Source organism: Eretmochelys imbricata, chromosome 10 (genome assembly GCF_965152235.1).
Source record: "Eretmochelys imbricata isolate rEreImb1 chromosome 10, rEreImb1.hap1, whole genome shotgun sequence".
Taxonomy (NCBI): Eukaryota; Metazoa; Chordata; order Testudines; family Cheloniidae; genus Eretmochelys; species Eretmochelys imbricata.
Genome location: NC_135581.1, coordinates 65,906,379 through 65,927,819, shown reverse-complemented (window position 1 = coordinate 65,927,819; position 21,441 = coordinate 65,906,379). Strand labels below are relative to the sequence as shown.

The 21,441-nt window shown below is 42.2% G+C and overlaps 2 protein-coding genes across 4 annotated transcripts; one reads left to right on the top strand and one right to left on the bottom strand.

Moving 5' to 3' along the window:
* Positions 1–2: 2 nt before the first annotated feature.
* On the bottom strand, positions 3–13,922 carry LOC144270797 (CDC42 small effector protein 2-B-like). Its single transcript, XM_077827513.1, has 5 exons — positions 13,756–13,922; positions 4,778–4,931; positions 1,076–1,177; positions 476–584; positions 3–124 (listed from the first exon to the last, which is right to left on the bottom strand). The coding sequence occupies exons 2-4, from the start codon at positions 4,829–4,831 to the stop codon at positions 510–512; spliced, it is 231 nt and encodes a 76-aa protein (XP_077683639.1). The 5' UTR covers positions 4,832–4,931; positions 13,756–13,922; the 3' UTR covers positions 3–124; positions 476–509.
* A 95-nt stretch (positions 13,923–14,017) lies between these two features.
* On the top strand, positions 14,018–21,386 carry NMRK2 (nicotinamide riboside kinase 2). Of its 3 annotated transcripts, none has more exons than XM_077828198.1 (8): positions 14,018–14,106; positions 14,503–14,593; positions 15,001–15,046; positions 15,198–15,384; positions 17,027–17,098; positions 18,111–18,217; positions 18,501–18,592; positions 21,001–21,385. In XM_077828198.1, exons 2-8 carry the CDS (start codon positions 14,543–14,545, stop codon positions 21,091–21,093), a joined length of 648 nt encoding a protein of 215 aa, XP_077684324.1. In that variant the 5' UTR covers positions 14,018–14,106; positions 14,503–14,542; the 3' UTR covers positions 21,094–21,385. The 3 variants fall into 3 exon arrangements, with proteins under 3 accessions (XP_077684324.1, XP_077684322.1, XP_077684325.1); XM_077828196.1 differs by lacking the exon at positions 14,018–14,106 and adding an exon at positions 14,113–14,303 and having other exon boundaries at positions 21,001–21,386; XM_077828199.1 differs by lacking the exons at positions 14,018–14,106; positions 21,001–21,385 and adding exons at positions 14,117–14,303; positions 18,834–19,040.
* The last annotated feature ends 55 nt before the right edge of the window (positions 21,387–21,441 follow it).

Below are 21,441 nucleotides of genomic sequence, written 5' to 3'. Positions count from 1 at the left end.
TGTGGGCATCCAACTTCTAGATTCAGAGAAACATTACTATGAAATACTCCATTCCCCAGTAGCATCTCTTTTACTATTAGTGAAAACAAGTGAGGTCTTCCAGTAAGATCAGTTTCCAGAATTTCTGTGAAAAGAAGAAAGTCAAGACTGTTTTGATGCAAGTGGTTTTAGACTAGTAACAATGCCAACAAAAAAAAAAAAAATGCCAGACAATCTAACACTAAGTTCTTTGGGGTAGGGTTGGGGGCTTCCCATTTGGAAGACACCTAGGATGGTGTTCTAATTGGTACTGCACCTCCACCACCATACCAGGCTGGCAATTATAATAGCTGCCATACATTTGTGTAGAAGCCATTCTACAAAGAAAGCTGAAGCCTGAATTAAACTACATAATATAGTTGGAGGTTTCCCTACCAGTTGCTAGCTCACATAGCCTTTATGGAACTTTAGGAAGCCCTCAGAGAGCAGAGCATACCAAAAACTGGTGCATCCGTCTCCTTTGGAATTTTCTATAGCTGTGCACTTGCAGGTGTACCATTTGTGTAGCCACCTTTTGACTTCATATGGTCCTGAATTGACCCAGCCTAGAGAAGAATACAGTAGGTTAGTAGATGACCTTTATTTGTCAAAGCATTAAGAGAAAGTAAGTCAAACATTAATCCTAATGGGCAAGACATACTTATCCACATACAGAGAGATGTCAGTACTCAGGGTATCAGTGACAAAAAACTGGTATTAGCAACATGCTGCTCTTTCTAAATGGGTGTGAAAGTCCTTGTACTTCAGTGGAGTGACAGAAGAGTGAGGCCTCACGAGTACAGACATGCTCCATCCCCCAGACTGTATATGCTGTGTGTCAGATGAGAAAGTGCTATGAACTAGTGTCAAGTTAAGTGAGCTAAAATAAGTCTATTCTGGGTGTGTAGGATGTAGATGACTATGGTCTGTCCTGACACTATCCTGCTGCATTCATTCTCTATACATGGGCAAGTGATGCTCACAACTTCGAACACTTAGTCTTAGCAGTTAGGCATGTCTCTCACATTTCTGCTCATCTTGAAGAGCACATACTTACAGATGTAAAACCACTATTCATATCTCTTGTTCCAACATGGGCAGTGTGGACAAAGTTCATTGGCTCTCCTATCATATTTCGGTCTAGTCTCCGACGTCTTTTCTTTGAGAGAAGAGGAAAAAAAATTCTAAGTTCTTATACAGAAAATCCTTTACAGAAGACAGTTAAGGTTGTGTCTGGGAACTATCGCTCAGTTGACAAGAAACTCATCAATACTGACCTTCCAGTGACTCCTAGTGGAAACAGAATTTTTTTTTTTTTTTTTTTTTTTAAAAAAAGAGCAGAATATATTAAGGTTTTGTTGTTGAAGTATGAATCTGTCAGCAGTAGATTTGAAGCAAGCACCATAAAGCTGTTTTCTAGCACTAAAGGAACAGACTTGTAGTCTCTCTCAACATAACTGAGGAACCCCTGTAAAAATAGGCACTTACACATGTGGTTTAGACTAGACACTTCCTCTGTCATTTCCACTTGCTCTTCATCTGATACTAACAAATTAGGAGCACTAGAGGACTCAATGTGACATTTATGCCATCAGCAGGACAGCTATAGAGAAGTTATATAACTTTAAACTCTTACTATAGTCACATAGGAGCCAGTTGCAAGATTGGCACCTTTCTATGGAACTTTGGACCCTCAAAGAGCCTCACTGTAGTCAAGAGGTTCCATCTTCGGATTAGTTTCCAGGATGGGGGCCTGAGGATTGCATGTTTAATTTAAGAGTCTATATAGAGTTGTTTTGCACCTTTGACTAGGTCTAACTGACCATTTGCAGATGCATTTTTGCGAGTCTGGGCCTCTTGGGTTAGAGGCCTATGCACCACAATGCTAAATGCAATAAGGGACATTTATGCATTCTTTTTTTAAGAGGACTTCATTGTTCAAGGACTGGTTGAGAAGCTAAGGTTCCAGGAGTTAGATTTAGTTAAATCCAATTTCTCTCCTGTCTTGCGTTGGGATAGCTTAAGAAAGCTTAATATTGCTGGTAGGGTTGTCAATTTTGGTTGGAGAAATTCCTAGAGATGGCCTCACATGACAATCTTTAATTAAAGATTAATTTTTAATTCTTGGAGACTCCTAGGGTAGGCAACCTTACTTGCTGGTGGAACAATCAACTGAGTGACTGTTGCAGCGTGACCAGCAGCACACTGTTTACATGCAGCATCTTTCCCAAGAATTTTCTCTATCCCAAGAAAATGGTCTTACTAAGATTAGAGGACCCTATGAGTATTTGTTAGAAGAACATGCACTACCTCTGGGGATTAGAAAATCCTTCTTGGGGGGGGGGGGGAGGGGAACTAAGGAGTTCTAAAAGAGAATCCTCTTCAGTTCCTTTGCTAGAAGGCTATGGGATCTGAATGCTGAGTGTAGAGCAAGAGGAGAGAAGTTATTTCTACCAGGGAGGCAGAGTCCATAAATACACATTCCCAGAACTATTACTGCTGCTGCTCTGGACAGACCACTCCCTGCCTAATTAAAGCAACTGAACTGGGAGCAGAGATACCCAGTAAGCCTTTACATTAGTTTAAAAAACAACACTTTTGAGGAAGAGAAGTGTCCACATGGCAGTATGTAGGGGAAGAGCAGGACAGTCAAAAAATAAAATAAAAGAGCAAGTATTCATTTAGCTTCTACCACAGTATCATCTGTAGTGTTACATATTCCTGGGAATATATTACAGTAGCAAGACTTACCTTCCTAGAGTGATGTCCTATGGGAATTCTCCAGTATCTAGTTAGTTATAAGACCAGAGAGTTTATTCTTGTGCCACACAAGTACATTAGCCAGTGATTAAGTTGGTGTGACAGATGTGGGGCTGGTCTGTAATGATTTATAACTACTGCATGTTGATGTTATTGGGATGTTTTCTATATAGCCATATTGGTTTAAACCACAAAGTAGCATATTAACCCTCCACTTCAGGATATGTGATTTGTCATCACAACTTAGTTTCCATTTATATGCATCACAAAGCCAGTTTGCTTGTTTCTAGTCAATAGTGATCTAGGGCCAAGTCAAGACTAAGGAACATTTACAGAGCCCTTAGGGTAATTGTCAAAGAAAGGGTACATTCAGAAGCACTAAATCTCTGTCTCCCTCCTTTGAAGTCTACAGGTGAGGCTAAGGGCCGCTTGAGTACTTCTACCACTGAAAAGTTCAGCCTTAGAGAGACAGTTGTTCAAATGTTTTTAGTGAGAACCAAGAAGGATGTTGACCTTTTCAAATATTACTGTTCCAGAGGCAGTAGCCACACCTCAAAGGCAGTTTGGTTTTAGAGTAGAATGCAGTGCAGAAACATTATGAATTATTGTTACACTCCAATATTTGTAGTACTGTTCTATTCCAGAGAACCTAAATTGCACCTTTTAACTTCGAGCTGGTTCTTGATTATTCCTCGTCCAGTCTGCTAACCAAGGACGCCCCAGATCTGGAACTTCATCTGCATGGGGAGCCCCAGTGAAGTCATGGGGGACTTTGCAGGGGCACAAGAGGCCACCCACAGATCCAGTTTCAGGATCAGAGATTTGGTGACAAGATTACTGCTTTTCACTCTCTAGCCCTGAAGAGGCAGCAGAGCTAAGAGTGAGCCAATTCTTGTCCTTTTTCTGCATCAATAGATTTTGACCTGTTGAAACCTATGCAAAGCCATTGAAGGCCGTTAGTTGCCCAGATGTCACTGGGCAAATTTGGCCTGCAGAGATTTTCCATGTTGTGAGCCCAGGCTGAATTTGCAGAGTTGGCAATTTTTAAATATTTGTTATTACAATTAAAAGAAAATATGAGAGTAAGCTAAACACATTTGTCTCAATGATTAGTTATCAGACATAGAAGGCTTTTGTAGCTCTCTTCCTCAACCCCAGTCTGGAACTGAACTTTAAATAAAACATATTAGAAGACTTGTACACAACTGTATGGGTACGTCCCATATTTAGATAGTGTTTCAAATTTTTAAAACATCAAGTATTAAAACTGCAGATAGAGGTTGATAATTGAAGTGTTACTGAAATAATATAGCAAAAATGCCAGCTATCATATTGAATAAATAACCCACTCCCCCAGAAAACGCCACTGACTGTATACATTTTAAGAGTGGCTATGTACCCTTGTTTTCCCCCCATTCACCATTAATAGCCCATAGGTAGGTATCTGGAGGCTATATTAAGGGTTCTAGAGTTCTCATCAACTCTCATTACCAGACACAGCCCTTAAAAGACAGTTATTACAAGAATCCTCCCCAATTCACAGGGTTTAATTATTTTGACTTCCATCACATCTTTACAAGACATCACATTCAGGATTGTTTTGAAATATACCCATGTCATGTTTCATTAACAGAATCTGCAGCCTCCCAGCTGGTGCAGTCTATGCTAAGTCCTCATGAAACTACATCCTAATTGCAGAGTAAGTATTCAGCAACTATTTCTCAATGTAGGGAAAGCTTACAGGTGCTTCTGCTGGCACCACTAATGTGAGTTAGATGATTAATTTCCTATGCAGCTAGAAAATAGGAACTCTAACTAGTGTTATACCAGATCTTCTGGTAGAGCTCATGCCTTTTACTAGAGATAAGGTTCCCCTATCAGTTTTTATATTTTGCTTTCCTTAGTGCTGTTGATCACAAGAATAAAGGCTACACAGAAATGAAAGCTCTCATTGTAAATTCAAAAGCATCTTAAAAATCCAACTCATGCATTTACTTACTGGCTGGGGATGCTCACCACTGCACCAGTTAAAGCAAACCAAGAACTCAGCCATTGTGTCTTTCAGTAGCTTCCCTACACAAGGTGGTCAGGAAATCTTGTTAGCTTGTTGATCTTGCCACATCAAAGGGAACACTGGAACCAGGAGGCCACTTCTACACAAAAAACAGTTCCTAAAATGGAGTTTTAAAGGAATTGCTTTAGTAATACCCAGAAGGCAGCTAAGTCAGATGAACATCTGGGGATTACACACATGGAACAGAATTTAACAAGTATGTTTATTTTGACTGATATAAGCAAGAAGTGCCACAATACTGTTATCTAGCACTTACTGAGCAATAAAGGCTTCAGTAAGTTTAGAACAAAGACAGATTGTAAGAAGAAATAGTTCTAAACTATAATGCCTCTAGAAGACAGTGTTAGAATACAGTTTTCATAGAAAGGAACAGAACAGATTAGATGCTTCGAAACTCAAACAGGCATGGTACAAGAAAGAGATCCCTTTCTTACCTCTCACAATAGGATAGTTACACAAACTTCAAGTCTCAAAGAAACCTAGTCTTCCCATCTAGGACTAGAATCAGAGACTATAACCACAATACTTTTTATGATAGAGAAAATGAAGAGATCAGCAAGTTACCATTAGTTTTGTATACTCACTAGAGTATACAAGAACATGAATGAAAAACAATACTGAACAAAGGCCACAGACAAGAAGTCAACTGAAAATAGCCCTTAAAGCCACAGCATAGTCTGCCTTTTGCTTACTCCCTGGTTATGCTTGCTTATTCTGTTTTAAACCCATCCCTCTTTCAAACAACCTTACAGAGGACCATAGAAAAACATAATCCACACAGTAGCACCTGCATCTTGGTGACATAGATAAAAATATCACAGCTGCTTTCTAATTTACAAAACAAGTAGAGTAAACATAAGCTCACAAGCAACTTCATTCATTCTGAACCAACCCAACAGCTTTCATCAGGAAACAAAGTAACAATGATCAGCCACAAGCATTCTTTATATAGTGCCACAGTTACCCAATTATCACATTTATCTTCCTCACCTTTGCCTGTTACTCCTCCCATTTTATCCCTATCTTCTTACACTTTTGATTTTTTTTTAATGTTCTGTCATTCATTTTTCACCGCATCTATCTTATTTGCCCATTAGTTTTCAGTGTTCTATATGGTACACTGTTATAGAATGCAAAGCCTTAACTTTATCTTTGGTGCTGTTTATCTGTCTTAATTATCATTTCCCACCTCATTTAATCTACTCACTAAGGGTCAAATGATCAAAAGGAGTTAGGCCCCTAAATGCCATTGATTTCACTAGATGTTAGCAGTCTAACTCATGAGCATCCACCCAAAGGTCCTTACCATTAAACCCCAGAGCAGAGCAGAGGGACTGTGGACCATGCAGGTGTCTGGATGCTGGACTTTCATGAGGTAATGCAGAAGTCTATGGTCCAAGTGCTGTACTGAGCTCTGTGAATGCAGATCCCTGCACCTCTGCTGAGCCCCATTGCAGCCATCTGCAGAATTGGGGCCTAAAATAGGAGCCCACCAAAAAAGGGGTCTCAGACCTGATATTTATATGGATCCTGAAGGCCAAATGGCTTTCATAGTTGCTGAAGAGAGGCTAAGCTTGCTATTCCAGACTTTAGTAGCAGCCCCAGTCACTGACTCCAAATTGAGGGGGTATTTTTCACTTTTTCGGTTGCTTCACATTCCCTCCACATGGAGCCTGAATACTTGGTTTATGTGAGTGAAGTGTACTTCACCATAATTGCACCATTCTAAGGAATTACCACTCTGTCTTTTTCAAGGGAAGTCTCCTTCTCCCTGCTTTTATTTCCTTTGTTCTCTTATTGTTATATACACAATGTTAAGATCCTGGAATAGAAAATTCTATGTTTGCCTCTTGAAATATTTCATATGTGGCTCCTTTTGTGATTCCCTCTTAATACAGAGTCAAAATCTGACACCCCTACTCACCCTGAATGTTTTATATGCTGTTTATATTCCGTTCAATTTTTATATGCCGTTCAATTTTTGCCTCTATCTTTTGTTCCCCAGGCCATTGGAATACTGAACTAAGATCATAGCCAAGAAGTTAACTGAAAATAGTCCTTAGAGCCATGGCATAAGACTGCCTTTTGTTTGCTCGCTAGTTATGCTTGCTTATTCTGTTATAACCCCATCCTTCTTTCAAACAACTTTACAGAGGGCCATAGAATGACATAATCCATTCTGTGAAGGCAGCTGGACAAATTTTGGTCTCAGCCACACCAGTGTAAATGCAGACTAACTCAGCAGAAGTCAATGAAGCAGCTACAGATGCAACTGAGTACAGTCAGAGTGGGTGACTGGGGCTGGCTGGTGATTCCCCTCCCTTTGGCCAAGTTCTCAAAAGCTAACTTACTGATGCCCATGAACAAATCCCTGGGCATTAATGGGCTGGTCTTTTGTAGTGCCTATAATCTGGCATGGAGCCTGCTGGTGCACACCTTCCTCCTCCACTTTTGAGGGCTTTCATATGACAACAGCTCTTCCATTTCCATCCAAGAGGTTCTATGTGCTCATGCTATAAGTCATCCATTTTTCTTGCCATCATGTCCCATCCTATCATGAAATGGCAGCACATTTTATCACACAGAGAGGATGAAGATTCCCAGTGAGTCACCCTTTATTGTACAGGCATACCTATTTGAAGAACTTCTGAATCTTTCAGAGGTAACCTGATTAGATAGACCTCTGTGTACTATATGCTGTCTTTGAAGGATTGCAAGTTCCATGATGCAGTGCTGGGTGCCCTGTTGGACTGAGCTGAGTAGTCTGAGTCAGATACTGCTGCAGGGTGTTGGCATCCTCCATTTTGTGTGCAGGGAGTTGGAACAGAGAGCTGATACTCCCCTTTGGGTCTGGGCTGAGGAGAAGATCATAGAATCATAGAAGATTAGGGTTGGAAGAGACCTCAGGAGGTCATCTAGTCCAAACCCCTGCTCAAAGCAGGACCAACCCCAACTAAATCATCCCAGCCAGGGCTTTGTCAAGCACAGCCTTAAAAACCTCTAAGGTTGGAGATTCCACCACCTCCCTAGGTAACCCATTCCAGTGCTTCACAACCCTCCTAGTGAAATAGTTTTTCCTAATATCCAACTTAGACCACCCCCACTGCAACTTGAGACCATTGCTCCTTGTTCTGTCATCTGCCACCATTGAGAACAGTCTAGTTACATCGTCTTTGGAACCACCCTTCAGATAGTTGAAGGCTGCTATCAAATCCCCACTCCCTCTTCTCTTCTGCAGACTAAATAAGCCCAGTTCCCTCAGCCTCTCCTCATAAGTCTTGTGCCCCAGCCCCCTAACCATTTTTGTTGCCCCCTGCTGGACTCTCTCCAGTTTGTCCACATCACTTCTGTAGTGGGGGCCCCAAAACTGGATGCAATACTCCAGATCTGGCCTCACCAGTGCCAAATAGAGGGGAATAATCACTTCCCTTGATCTGCTGGCAATGCTCCTACTAATGCAACCCAATATGCCATTAGCCTTCTTGGCAACAAGGGCACACTGTTGACTCATATCCAGCTTCTCGTCCACTGTAATCCCCAGGTCCTTTTCTGCAGAACTGCCGCTTAGCCAGTCGGTCCCCAGCCTGTAGCAGTGCATGGGATTCTTCCGTCCTAAGTGCAGGACTCTGCACTGGTTCTTGTTGAACCTCATCAGATTTCTTTTGGCCCGATCCTCCAATTTGTCTCAGTCACTTGGGACCCTATCCCTACCTTCCAGCATATCTACCCGAACTTGCTGAGGGTGCAATCCATCCCATCATCCAGATCATTAATGAAGATGTTGAACAAAACTAGCCCCAGGACCAACCCCTGGGGCACTCCGCTTGATACCGGCTGCCAACTAGACATTGAGCAATTGATCACTACCCGTTGAGCCTGATGATCTAGCCAGCTTTCTATCCACCTTATAGTCCATTCATCCAATCCATACTTCTTTATGTGACAAAGTCCCTGTTGTTGAGTTGCCAGGGTTGAAGACACTCGACTAGGGTTAAGACTACACTACAGCTGACAACTGGCTAGCACAGAGCCCTACCTCATGGATGCCTTCCCCACAAGTAGGCATTGATAGAGGAAGCTGGAGACTGTTGATTGTGCAGCAGATCTGAGTTTGGCTTACAGATAACTGAGGAAAATGTGAATTAACCCTATGCTCTTGCTCTGTAATATAAAAACTGTTACTGCCAGCTAGTGCTGTGCAACCTAAGTTGGTCACAATACAAAATTGCCTCACTCCTTGTTTCACCTGGACTGCCTCTGCTGGACTTACAAAGTGCTGGCCTGAATTCCCACTCACTCAGCACACCACTGCAAGCGAGAGCCCAAGACTATAAGCATAGGGAGAGTGAGCACTTAGGGTTAGAATGGATCAGTATATAATGCCAAGAGTGTTGGTCAGGTTTATGTTGCAACTTCCTGTTGAAGCGATTAGCTGACCCAACCAAGATAGATCCACGGGTGTATACAGTGCCTGTCTAGGTGGAGGCATTGGCTATAAATATTCATAGGAGTAAGAGGATCACTGCAGATGGATGACTAGCAGATTCTCAGCTGGGACCCCCAGGATCTCTATTATCCTTAATAATGTAAGGTGCCTAGGCAACAGATGAGATTTGCCTGCTCCTGAGTAACCCAGGAAGGAAAGGGGATTAAAATTCCATCCTGGTTCCATGGCTCACTGGGGACATAAATTGGCAGCTCCTCCATGGAGCCATGAGCACAGGCATGTTGCTGGCACAGTTAATAGAATCTACTGATACTTGTCCCTTTTACAGCACGAGGGAAACACTGGTGCATGTCTACCTAGTGCACATCAGGTTGCAACCCCTTTTTGGTTCCTCCAGAACCTTCTGCTGAGATTCTGGCTGCACTTTTCCACACATCTCCTTGTTTTCGTGCACCCCATCTATGGCCCCACAAATTTCATGAACTTCCTCCTGGTTTTGGCTAAGATGGCCATCTATCAGTCCAGAAGGAGGAAGCTCAATAGGGAGGATGTCTACAACATTTGATCTTTACTTATCTCATATATCTGGGCAGAGTTTTTCTGGGTGGCATTCACTGGCTTGTTGGTCTCCTTGGCAGAGCAGTAGGTGCTGTCTGGAGTTTTCTGCTCAGTGTCTCCGTTCAATAATCTGAACCTTGGACTCCTTCACAATGCAGAGGGCGATGTCTGGAATTGCCTGCTCAGTGTCCCAGTCCAGTACTCTTATTTGGAATTAAGACCCTCACTTCACTCTTTGTTTTCTTATTTTTTGTCCCTCAGAATCTACTGTCTTTAGCAAATAGGCTAGATCTGACAGCAGAATTTGGGAATGATGAAGTGCCTTCTGAAATTCAGCAGTGATTCCTACAGCCATGGGGGAGGGGGAAAGGACTGTGAATAATAGAAGGAAGAGAAGACATTAAAGCCAATAGTGGAGAGAGAAAACTGAGAGATGAGGAAAACAAAAGTGTAGAGAGAGAGAAAGTCCGGGCACACACAGGAACTGTTTCCTTCAGAAACTCAGTGCAGGGGAGGCAGGGAAGTCTAAGTAATCTAATAAAGTAGGAAAAACAAAATAAAATAAAAATGACCAAAGGACAAATAAAGGTATCTAATTTCTTTTGGCATGAAATTGCTTCCAGATTCCATTTGCTTTTCAGAAGTGTTCTGGGTCAAGATTCCCACTTTGTTACCTCCCCCCTACATCTCTTGCAACTAGATTGTAGAAGTCCCCAGAAGTTGCTTTACAATCTTCTCAATAATAAACATAATTCTACACAGTTTAAAATGGGACTAGAACCTTTTTAGGTTAAGTTAAGGAGCTACCCTTACTTATAATGTTATTTGTAGGCATTTCTGTGGTACTGATCACCATAGTATCTGAGAATTAAACCATCGCTGACAATTGAAGCTTCATAACTCCCTCTGAGAAAAGCAAGTATCATTTACCGCACTGTATAAATGGGCAAACTAAAGCACAAGAATGATTCACATAGACTGATATCTAACCCTATGCGTTGGCCACAAAACCAGTCTTCCTTGCTATAGCTTTATGATAAAAGGTATAATGTAATCAAGTACTCTAAGGATCAAATCCTGCCTTCAGTTATGCTCAGGCACCTGTAACTTGGCCTCCCAGAATCATATCAGTGGACCACCATATTCAGGAGATATAAATAGGAGTGTGGAGAAAGAAAAGATGGTGGTATGGCTATTAAGGGTATGCCTACGCAGCAAAGAATCCACAGCTGGCCCATGCCAGCCAACTCAGGCTTGTGGGGCTTGGGCTGTGGGGCTATTTCATAGCTGTGTAGACTTCCAGGCTCAGCTGGAACCTAAGCTCTGGGACCCTCCCACCTTTGTGTGACAAGTCATTTATTAATCTCTCTGTGCCTCAGTTCCCCACGTGTAAAATTAGAATTATCTTTCCCTATCTCAGAGAGGCATTGTGAGGATAAATTCATTATTTGTTAGGTGCTTGGATACTACAGTGATGGCAGCTATATAAGTACCTAGCCTGCATGTAAATTGCTGATAAAATGGGGGTAAGTGGGTGTAAATAGGAAAGTAGTGTAACTTATCCTGAGTTGGCATTCTCCTATACTCTAGGAAGGCAGAGAAAGAAAAAAACCATTATTTCTGTTTTCAAATACTTAGGAGGCATTCAGAAACTACAGTGATGGAGATTATATATGTGCCTAGATAGAGTAGGATTTTCAAAAGTGAAAATCCAAAAAGTAAAAGTCCCAAAGACTTTCCAGTCACACAATTGTTGTTGAAAATCTCGTCCACAATGTACAAAATGAGTACACTGAGAGGGCTGAAGGAGGAGTAGCAAAAAAGCTACTAAAAAGAGGGTGAAACTTAAGGCTAACCTCATTCCTTCTGCAGTCTCTCTCCCCTCCCTGCAAAGCTTCCACAACCCAAGAGTCCAAGAATTGACTGTTGGAATCCAAGCGACAAACTCCAACTGCCACAGAACCTCACCAATGTCAACATTCTATATCCTCTCCTAGTCAATAGTTCATTTTTAATTCTTTTAAGATTCAGGACTGTAATCCCCATTTTGGCAAGGGGTTAGACTAGATGACCCTTGTAGTCCCTTCTAACTCTATGATTTTATAGGAGCTAAGAACCCTAAACCATGTCTGCTTCCTGGTCACATTGCTAGTGTACTTAAGTGCTCATTTAACAACTTCACTGGTTTCAAGGGCATAAATCAGCACAAACGTTATCCCAGGGTGTAGAAAGTGTTATGCTGTTTTTACCTTTGTCAGCATGTTGCACATTTTGAAAACAGTAGGTGTCACTCTGGCATTAAAACAAACAAACAAAACCCTCTGTCCGTTCAAGTTATCGTCTGACTGAGAACTGCAGCTGCACCATGTTTTCCTCAAGCCCAATAATAAAAACAGTTTTACTGTGCTAGTTATTTCTGTTGTTCCAGCCTCAGTTACAACACTTCTAGATAAATATTTCTTGCTTTCAAACTTTCCATTGGATTTTTCTAATTTTGTGCAAGTGTTCATTTTTTCCTTCTAACTTTGGGTTTGGGGCAGTTTCTGGCTTCTTTCTGTTCTTGTTTACATATGCTCTATTTGGGTTGTAACTTAAGAGTTACTGTTGATCTGATGATACAGTTTTGCATCTGTGTTGGGAATTTGGGGTTCCATTTTCTCCTCCTGTTGAAGTGAATTGGTAACTTGATTTGTTTAATAGTAACATAATCACTTGAGTATTGCTGGGGTAGCAGTGTAGGAAAGGTTCTTGGCATCTTTGCCATCACATCACATCATACCACAATTCTCCGATAGATGTGTGCACTGCTATTAAAAGTATACATTTGTGGCTCTCTTAAAGTCACATCTGAGTATAAATTTTTAAGACTCTTGCACAAAGGTAAGACTGCTGTACAGACTGACTAACTCAGTACCTTAATATTGGAAGAGGAGTACGTTTACAGCATGGAATTCAGTTATGCTTCTGCTCAGCCCTACAATGTATTTTGGAATTATGCTCTCTGTGTTTCTAGCAACAAGTGATAATGATGGTAGTAAGATTTAATTCTTGTTTTGCAGGAACATTAACTAATTAATCTTCACAATACTCCAGTGCCAACGAGGTGATGGATATTATCCTCATTTTATAGCTGAGGCACAGCCACAAAGGAATGTACCCAGACCATAGTAGAGGTAACATTAGTATTAGAAACTGGGTGAATCTGTCCCTGCGTCCCTTCCTCTGCTACCTATCCCTTAAACTGTAAATCCTTTAGGCCAGGGGCAAGGTCTTTTCTGATTTGTTTGTACCCTACTAAGCACCCTGGAGCCCCAACACTGATTAAGGACACTGGTTGCTACTGGAATAAAATAATAATAAAAGTAATTCTCTGAAGCAAGCAGCAGACACTGTGAGGTGAGTTCTGCCTAGCTCTCCCATGCAGATGGGATTGGGGGTTCCCCTCTAGGGTGACCAGATAGGAAGTGTGAAAGAAAAATCAGGATGGGAGAGGGCAATAGGCGCCTATATAAGACAAAACCCTGAACATTGGAACTGTCCCTATAACATTAAGACATCTGGTCTCCCTATTCCCCTCTTCACAGCTCCCCCAAGCACTGCCTAGGGAGCCAGATTCCCCCTGCAGCTAGAATTAGCAGGTCCGTGTTCTGCAAGCCCTCAAAGACCCCCAGCACGCATTCAGCAGGAAGGCAGAAGAGTCCCTATGAAGCTGGCATTGGGGGATCCCCCAATCACTTCTCCTCCTTCTCCCCAGACCCGCAGCTGCCTCCAGCCACCGACCGCTCCATCCCGGCTAGGGGCACGGTTTAAACAAACTACTTCGCTAGCGGGTAGGGTTCCCAGCCCCTTGGGGGGCGTGGCCTGAAGAGAGGAGCCACGGCATGCCCTTCTTACTCACGGAGGCGTGAACGATGCGGAGACGTGCAGTTCAGCTTTCTGATTGGACGAAGAGCGAGATGGCCAGGCCAATGGGCTTTTCGGGATATGTGCGGCGTTACCAGTAGGTGAAGCTGGAGCCCCGCTAGCCAATGGGTGTTGTAGTGTGGGCGGCGCTGTGCTCTCATTGGGTATAGACTGTGTAGGCGCGGTGTGTTGTCGTGGGCCCGCTGCCCAATGAGCGTGTAGCGGCGTGACGGAATCTCGGCGCGGCGCGGCGGTTGATTTCCCCTTTTGCGGAGCGCTTCGCTGCGGTACCGACGAGCCCGGCTGCTCCCTTCTCCCGGGACCATGGCGCTGACCTGTAGTTGACGTTTGTTTCTCCCCCCCCATCTTCTTCTGCTTCTTTCCCTCCCTCTCTCTCTGTCTCCTCCTCCGGGTCCCGGCTCGGACGAGCGGCCGCTCCCGGACCCCCTGTCCGCTCCGTCTCCCCCGCTAGGAACAACAGGCTGTAAGGGACGCGCGGGCGGCTTGCTGCCGCACCATGAACATCGGCATCGGCATCGGCGGGTGACAGCCGGGGGATGGGGGCGTTCGGGAAAGGGCGGCCGGGAGGGGGCTGTGGGAGGGAACGCTCATGAGGAGCCCCTGGTGACTCCTCCCTCCCGCTTGCGGTCTGCTGCAGCTGCCCCAGTGAGGTGGCGAGGTCCGCGCACGGGGCTGGTGGTGCCCGTGGCCTGAGGATCTAACAGTCCCTATCTTGCTCTAGGGTCACCAATGGAGGCAAGACCACGCTGACCCACAAGCTCATGCAGGCCCTGCCCAACTGCGGGGTGGTGCATCAGGATGACTTCTTCAAGGTGAGTGACCTGTGTGGGAGCCTGTACATGAAGGTGATTCCTGGGCCCCACGCTCCCCTTCCCGCTCATAGCCAAAGTTGCTTGTCACTGGCACACCCTGTGCTGCTGGCTGGGTGGGCTGGGGCCAGCTGTGTGGCTGGTGGATAAGCTCCTGGGCAGCGTCCTGATGACTTTCCACTTTCTTGGAGCACTCCATGCTAGTGGGAAGATAAAGGAACCAAGCGCTTTATCACAGTCTTGTTACTGCTTCTTATCTTGCCACAAACAAACCTGGTGGTGGGTTAAGGCACTTGCCTGCAATGGGATGTTTTCCAGTGAAGTTCAGATCTTTAATCTTGCTTTAAAATGAATGTTGAGCTTTGCAATAGCTGGTCAGACTGAAGCAGTTCTCTTTATCGCTGTTTCAGCCCCAGGACGATATAGAAGTTGAAGATGGATTTAAACAGTATGATGGTAAGGCCCTGCTTATTGAACCCTCCATGTAGAAATTGTAACTCTTATCTGTTGTAACTCTTATCTGTTATATCTATCCTGTTCATGTTGCTTTTCTTCAGATGACTTTTCTGATAGTCATAGCAATTACTTTTCTGGGCTTTTGTCCTAGTTCTTAGTGCCTTGGATATGGAAGCTATGATGAGTACCATCAATGCTTGGATGAAAAACCCAATTAAGTTTGAACGCTCACATGGCATCAATAACACCTTGGATGCCAAAATACTACAGTATTCAGAAGAGAGAGATGAAACAATCCATATTCTTATTGTAGAAGGCTTTCTTCTTTACACTTACAGGTAACTAAAGACTTACTAATTATCAGATATTGTAATTCTGGGGTGATATGTATTTTGTTTTCTATTAGGTAAAGTTGCAGGAAGTCAAACTGTGATACTTAAAACTAGAGCTGGGCAAATGACTGATTTTTCTGTTTGCTGGTAATTCTGAAAAATACAAAATTGGTTTGAAACAAATCTAAATATTTAAAAATAGTTGGCAAATTTAAAGAAATCCATATTGGGTCATACAAAACATCCTATTTGTCCCAGAACATATTGTTTCAGGCATTTTTAAAGGGCTAGATTAATGAAATAGGTCAGGAGGAGGTGGTTTCCCCTCATAAACTTTGGTCAAGTGATAAGGGAACTCAGCTGGGATATGGGGGGCCACATTCAATTCCCCCTTCTACCTGATGTGGAGAAGGGATTTGAACATTGATCTTCCACATTGCAGAAGAGTTCCTGACCCTCAGGCTATAGGATATAATGGTGGCAGGTTTCTCAGTCTCTCCCGTTGAAACTGTTCCACTTCCTGTAATTGGTCATTAGAGCAGGGTCTTGAATATTGGTCTCCCACATCCTCTGAGTGCCACAGCCACCAAACTATAGGGTAATTCTCACTTTCTCTACCTCAATGAATAATTGTCATTAGGAAGGACATACCTTAATAGTAACCACTAAGCTAAAGGTACAGGTACATACCTAGCTCTTATACAGTGTTTTTCATCAATAGATCTCAAAAGCATTTCACCTTCTATTTCTTGTTTCGATGCCCCTGTGAGCTAGGGAAGTATTAGTCCTATTTTATAGATGGAATTGAGGCACAGAGAAGCTAAATGACGTGCCACTTGGGTCTCTCAAGTCCTAGGCTAATGCCCTTACTACTGAACCACCCATAGGTGCCAACTTTCCCCGCCGCCGGTGTGTGCTTGTGCCCCCCGACCTCACCCCGTCCCCAAAGTCTCTGCCCCCTCCTTGCCCCTATTGGACCCCTCCCCAAATCCACTCCCTGGCCCTGCCTCTTCCCCGAGCGCACTGCCTCCCTCACAGCGCTTGCTGCGCAAAACGGCTGTTTCGCGGCAGCAAGCGCTGGGAGGGAAGGGGGAGAAGTGGGGTGCGGCACGCTCAGGGAGGGGGAGGAGGCAGAGCGGAGAGATGCCAGTGGATGCAGAGACCCACTAATTTTTCCCTATGGGTGCTCCAGCCCCAGAGCACCCACGGAGCCCGTGTCTATGGAACTACCCTGTCTTGCTCTCACCATTTTGTGAATAGCATCTAAGTCCTGGGAGGGAGGGAGGGAGGGAGGGAGAATTTTGGCCAAAACTCTTTGGCATATTATTGTTAAACTTGCAAATAGTTTCAGGTTGACTGAAACTGCAGTTTTTATTAATAAACCACATGTCTGGAAAAACTTCACTCAGCTCTACTTACAAATTTATATGCTTAACTTTTTAAAGTGGCACTTAATGTTATTGGAATTGTTATACCATTGGCAGACAGCCCATGTAACTGGGTACCCTGCTGACAATTGCCAATCAGAAATCCTAGGAAGGTGTAAAAATCCCCACTAATGCTCTTACTAATGTTTCACCTTTAGTTCTTATGCAGATCAAATAGAGCAGCTGTAAAATGTGCAAAAACTAGAGAATTTCTTTTTCAGACCATTGATTGAGATATTCAACCATCGGTACTTTCTTTCCATTCCATATGAAGAATGCAAGAGGAGGAGGAGGTAGGCTTTTCTTAAATAAAGTAATCAATAAGGTAATCTGGTAATTACTACATTTTATTTATAAAGCTCTATTTGTTCAGGCAGTAGGAGAGAGGATGCTCGAGAGCGTCTTAGATTTACTGGGTTAGATATTTAGTTGCATACTCTTTGGTATCTGAGAAGTTCCTGCAAAGTTCTAGAAACATGCTAGATGGTACCAAAAGCCAATATTTCACTAAAATGGGCTGAAAGCTCAAAGGACGAGAGATGCAAAAGAACCAGTGAGGTCTGAATTGTTTGGAATATGGCTTTCCAGACAATCTCTGCAATGGTCTTCATTATTGTGTCTTTAGGATTTAAGAATTGCCTAAATGAGAATCGTTTTCTTTAATTGTAAAATTGCCCATCAGTACTCTGCTGTTTAAAATTAATAGACAGCTATCTTTTCCCTTTCTTGCTTTACCAGAAACTAAGGTTTTGGGCCTTGTTTACGTGAGGGATTTGCCTAAATTTCAGTTACAGGTATAGCAGTACTGGTGCAAACTCCTGTAAGAAGGCAAAGCACTCTTTGCACTGCTGGAGCTTACCTTTTCCTGAAAGCAGGTTATGCTCCCTTGGTGAAAACAGCTGCTTGGCCTACCTCCGCTAGGGACTGGCCACTTTCAAAGTTCAAAACATGAAAGCTTCTCTTCTGCTTTATGCCATAATTTAATGCACGATGTCCAAAAGCTATAGCAATTCTTGATATGAACTAATATGTAAGTAAGGTCATCTGATGAAGAGTTCTGAGAATCTTAATCTGTCACTTCTGCAACTTCACATAAGTGTCATATCACACTTCATTATTCTGTTTTGTCTTATCTCTTTGCAGCTGATACATAAGAAATATCAACTTTGACAACATTTCAGAGAATTAATGTCAAGATAATTAGTTTTGATTTGGTGGTGGGTAAAGAGATTGAGTACGCTGTATCTAGACTTCCTACTTGTAACAAGAAATACTTATGTACAGCACTGTCTTTATAATCTCTAGTTCAAGGAACTACACTGTACCAGATCCTCCTGGATTGTTTGATGGCCATGTCTGGCCCATGTATGTTAAACATAAGAAAATAATGGAAGACCTCAAAGTTGATGTGGGTAAGTATCTTGGATGGTGGAAGCTCAAAACTAGTGTATAGGGAAGTCTTTCTACTGTCTGCTCTGGGAGAGAGGGTACAGTTTAAATAACTTAATTCAGTGAGTAGATTTGAACCAGTGCTACTTGTGATGTATGTAAGGCAGTTAACTTCTGTGGGATTGGTCTAGTTCCTGGCCTCCATTTTTTAAAAAAAAAAAAGATAGGATTGTAATTCTAGGCTATTATCAGGAGGTTTTTGTCTTTTCAGAAATGTCTCAATTTTAACACTTTAATATTTTTAAGTTCCGTTGGATGGAACAAAATCAAAGGAGGAGCTGTTTAATGAAGTTTATGAACAGATCCAGAACAAGATTGAGAAACTGCTGATTATGCAGGTAAACAAACATTGTGGTTAAGCAATGGCAAACTGGCTTAATGTTTCTAAAATGAACAAGAGTGACTTTACATACTACTTTCAGAAACTCAGCAACTGGCAGTTGTACTCAGTGGAAGGGGGACTACTAGTGTTGTCAGATAGGAAAACAAAGCTGTTACTTGTGTCTACTATTGTAAATAAGCCTCTTAAGTGTATATAAATGTATACTGTCAAACACTGAAATTTCCTTCTTTTTACAGAGATAGACAAGCAGCCGATGGATTCCTATGATCTAAAAAGAAGCCTGTTAACACTAACTTATTTTTATGCATACCAGACTTTGGCAGCTAAGCTTTAGCTTCTGTTAAGATTTCCTTTTCACTTTTTAAAATTGGACTTTGTTCAGCTTTCACCTGAAACTCATGGAGTTAAATGTGGTCTTAATTAAAGCATTTCCCCTCCACAAAGTCTCTGTAGCTTAGTTCATGCTTAAAGTTTGAGACAAGCTTCCCTATCTCAGATATAGAGAAAAGTAGCTGTGTCCTTGAATGGGCCTGTATTTTAAGTTATTACGCATTTTTTAGACTTATTTTGACTTCTTGAATATGGTAGCATACTTGCCAGTTGAAAGTACTATGGCAGTGCCATTGTCAATAAGTCCATAACTCTTAAGTTACAGCTGTATGCTTTCTACTATTAACACTTCCCAGTCAATGCTGAAGGAAAAAGCATAACAATCTAAAAGGACAGTACACTTGAGTCTATTGGTCAGCACTGATAGGTGAGAGGCATGTAAACTTGAAGAAATTCTCATTGATTAAAAAATGGTCTGTGGTGAAATGGAACTCCATGTGGTATTAGGGTAAATGAAGTGATTTTTTTCCAAAAACTTAAAAGCATCTGCTATCTTGAATTAAAAAGAATGGGACTGTTGTGAAAAGCAGTAATGGAGAAAATAAGGTGAGTTTGTAAGACATATCCTTTGCTTCTTATAATACAGCACACCCCCAGTTGCTTACATGGGAATGTATAAGAGCAAAGGCTAGCTGGATCCTAAAATGCACCTAGTAACTAGTTTGACATCTTTATCAAATTCTAGCATGAGCAGAAGTGACCAAATAGGTTAGCCATGGAAGGTGTTAGGTTTAAGCAAAAACCAATTTCAGTGGCACAGGAGTACCTAAAATAAACAGGTAAAATGAACAGAAGGGATTGAAATTGATGAGCATCTAAAATCTACTAAAATTTAGTCTTCCAGTGCCGACTTTTAAAGTAAATACTAATTACCACAAACTATATTACAGTTGTTTAGTATTACGGTAAGCTCCTTCAGGTTTCCTTAGAATAGCATATAGCCTACAGAAAGATGTACTTTTTTCTGTGCTCTGACTCTCAATAAGTCTTCCTCTTTTTTTTTTTCATAAGTCTCAATGTATGTGTTTACATCCATAGATGCAGACTGGGTCCATTTCTGGTTGCCACACTGTAAAAGATGTGGACAAACTGGAGAGAGTCCAGAGGAGGAGAACAAAAGTAACAAACAAACCTGGGCATGTTTCTTGAGAAAAGATGACTGAGGGGAGACTTAAAGTATGCAAATATGTTAAGCTATTATAAAAGGGCACTGATCAGTTGTTTTCCCATGTCCTTTTCAGTATGACAAGTAGTAATGGGCTTAGTCTGCAGCAAGGAAGACCTAGGTTAGATATTAGGAAAAAAAATATCAATAAGGTTAGTTAAGCTCTGGACTGTGTTTCCACAGGAGGTTGTGGAATTCTCTGATTTGAAGGAGTTTGTTTTAAAAAAAAAAAAATAAATAGTTTGGATAACTCATGATGCCATAGGTTTATTTGGTCCTGACACTGCACAGAGGCTTGGACTGGACTTCTTCAGGTCACTTCCATCTCTACATGTCTATGAAACAGTATAGCTCCACATTCTTCCATTGAGGGTAAGAGCAAAACGTTAATGTGACAGAAGTTAATCTTCTACACCCTGCACAAGAACAGCGGATTTTCCCACAAGTAGTGTCCTTTATTTTGCCTTTGCTTTCCCCCTGATATTTAGAGCTTCATTTTCATCTTTTGTACCAGTCTAAGTCAGGTATAATCCAATTTTGTCAAATACTGGTGTAAATGAGATCAGAATTTGGGTTCAAGTTCTATTTTAGATACACACTGCCTAGACTTTCCCCTTGAATCTCCCATGTTAAGGGGATCCACCCTCATCAAGAAACACTAATGACCTTTTCCTGCTCAAGTACAGAGGCTATTTGTCTTTATTCTTAATCTGTAACTCGCTGCTTTTGCATTTTTGCTTTCAGGGCTTACTTCTCCTACCATGCTGACTATTAGTCTTCTGTGTTGTGAACAATTGGAGGAGAAGGTTAGCATCCCTCAGTTCTCTTTCTCTTTCATCCGTTTCTAGCTATCAATCACATCTAAGTCTAGAAGCTGCAGCTCTTGGCTATCAGTCATCTCAAACTTCTTCCTATTAGCCCAAGCTGACAACTGGAAATGAAGGATGCTCTATTGGTGAGGATGCTAATGTGGGCACCATGAGATCCAAATTCAAGTCTCTTCTCCATGACAGACTGATGCTGGGCAAGTCACCTAATCTTTGTTCCCCACCTCAAAGGACTATTGAGAGGCTCATATTCTGGTGTAAGCACTATAGCTAGAACTCTATCCTTATTGTCTCCTAGGGTTGCAAAGGCTGTCATTCTGGTCTTAGCTCTCCTTCCCTCCTATGACAGGTTTCAGAGTAACAGCTGTGTTAGTTTGTATTTGCAAAAAGAAAAGGAGTACTTGTGGCACCTTAGAGACTAACCAATTTATTTGAGCATAAGCTTTCGTGAGCTACGGCTCA

What these genes read in the sequence shown, in the direction of transcription:
- NMRK2 (XM_077828196.1), top strand. Translation starts at nt 14,278, where the DNA reads ATGAACATCGGCATCGGCATCGGCGG. An exon ending in GAATGCAAGAGGAGGAGGAG is followed by an intron (nt 17,099 to 18,110) that starts GTAGGCTTTTCT and finishes TATAATCTCTAG; the next exon opens with TTCAAGGAACTACACTGTAC. An exon ending in AGACCTCAAAGTTGATGTGG is followed by an intron (nt 18,218 to 18,500) that starts GTAAGTATCTTG and finishes AATATTTTTAAG; the next exon opens with TTCCGTTGGATGGAACAAAA.
- LOC144270797 (XM_077827513.1), bottom strand. Translation starts at nt 4,831, where the DNA reads ATGGCTGAGTTCTTGGTTTGCTTTAACTGGTGCAGTGGTGAGCATCCC. An exon ending in GTGGTGAGCATCCCCAGCCA is followed by an intron (nt 1,178 to 4,777) that starts GTAAGTAAATGC and finishes CTTCTCTCAAAG; the next exon opens with AAAAGACGTCGGAGACTAGA. An exon ending in TGAATAGTGGTTTTACATCT is followed by an intron (nt 585 to 1,075) that starts GTAAGTATGTGC and finishes ATTCTTCTCTAG; the next exon opens with GCTGGGTCAATTCAGGACCA.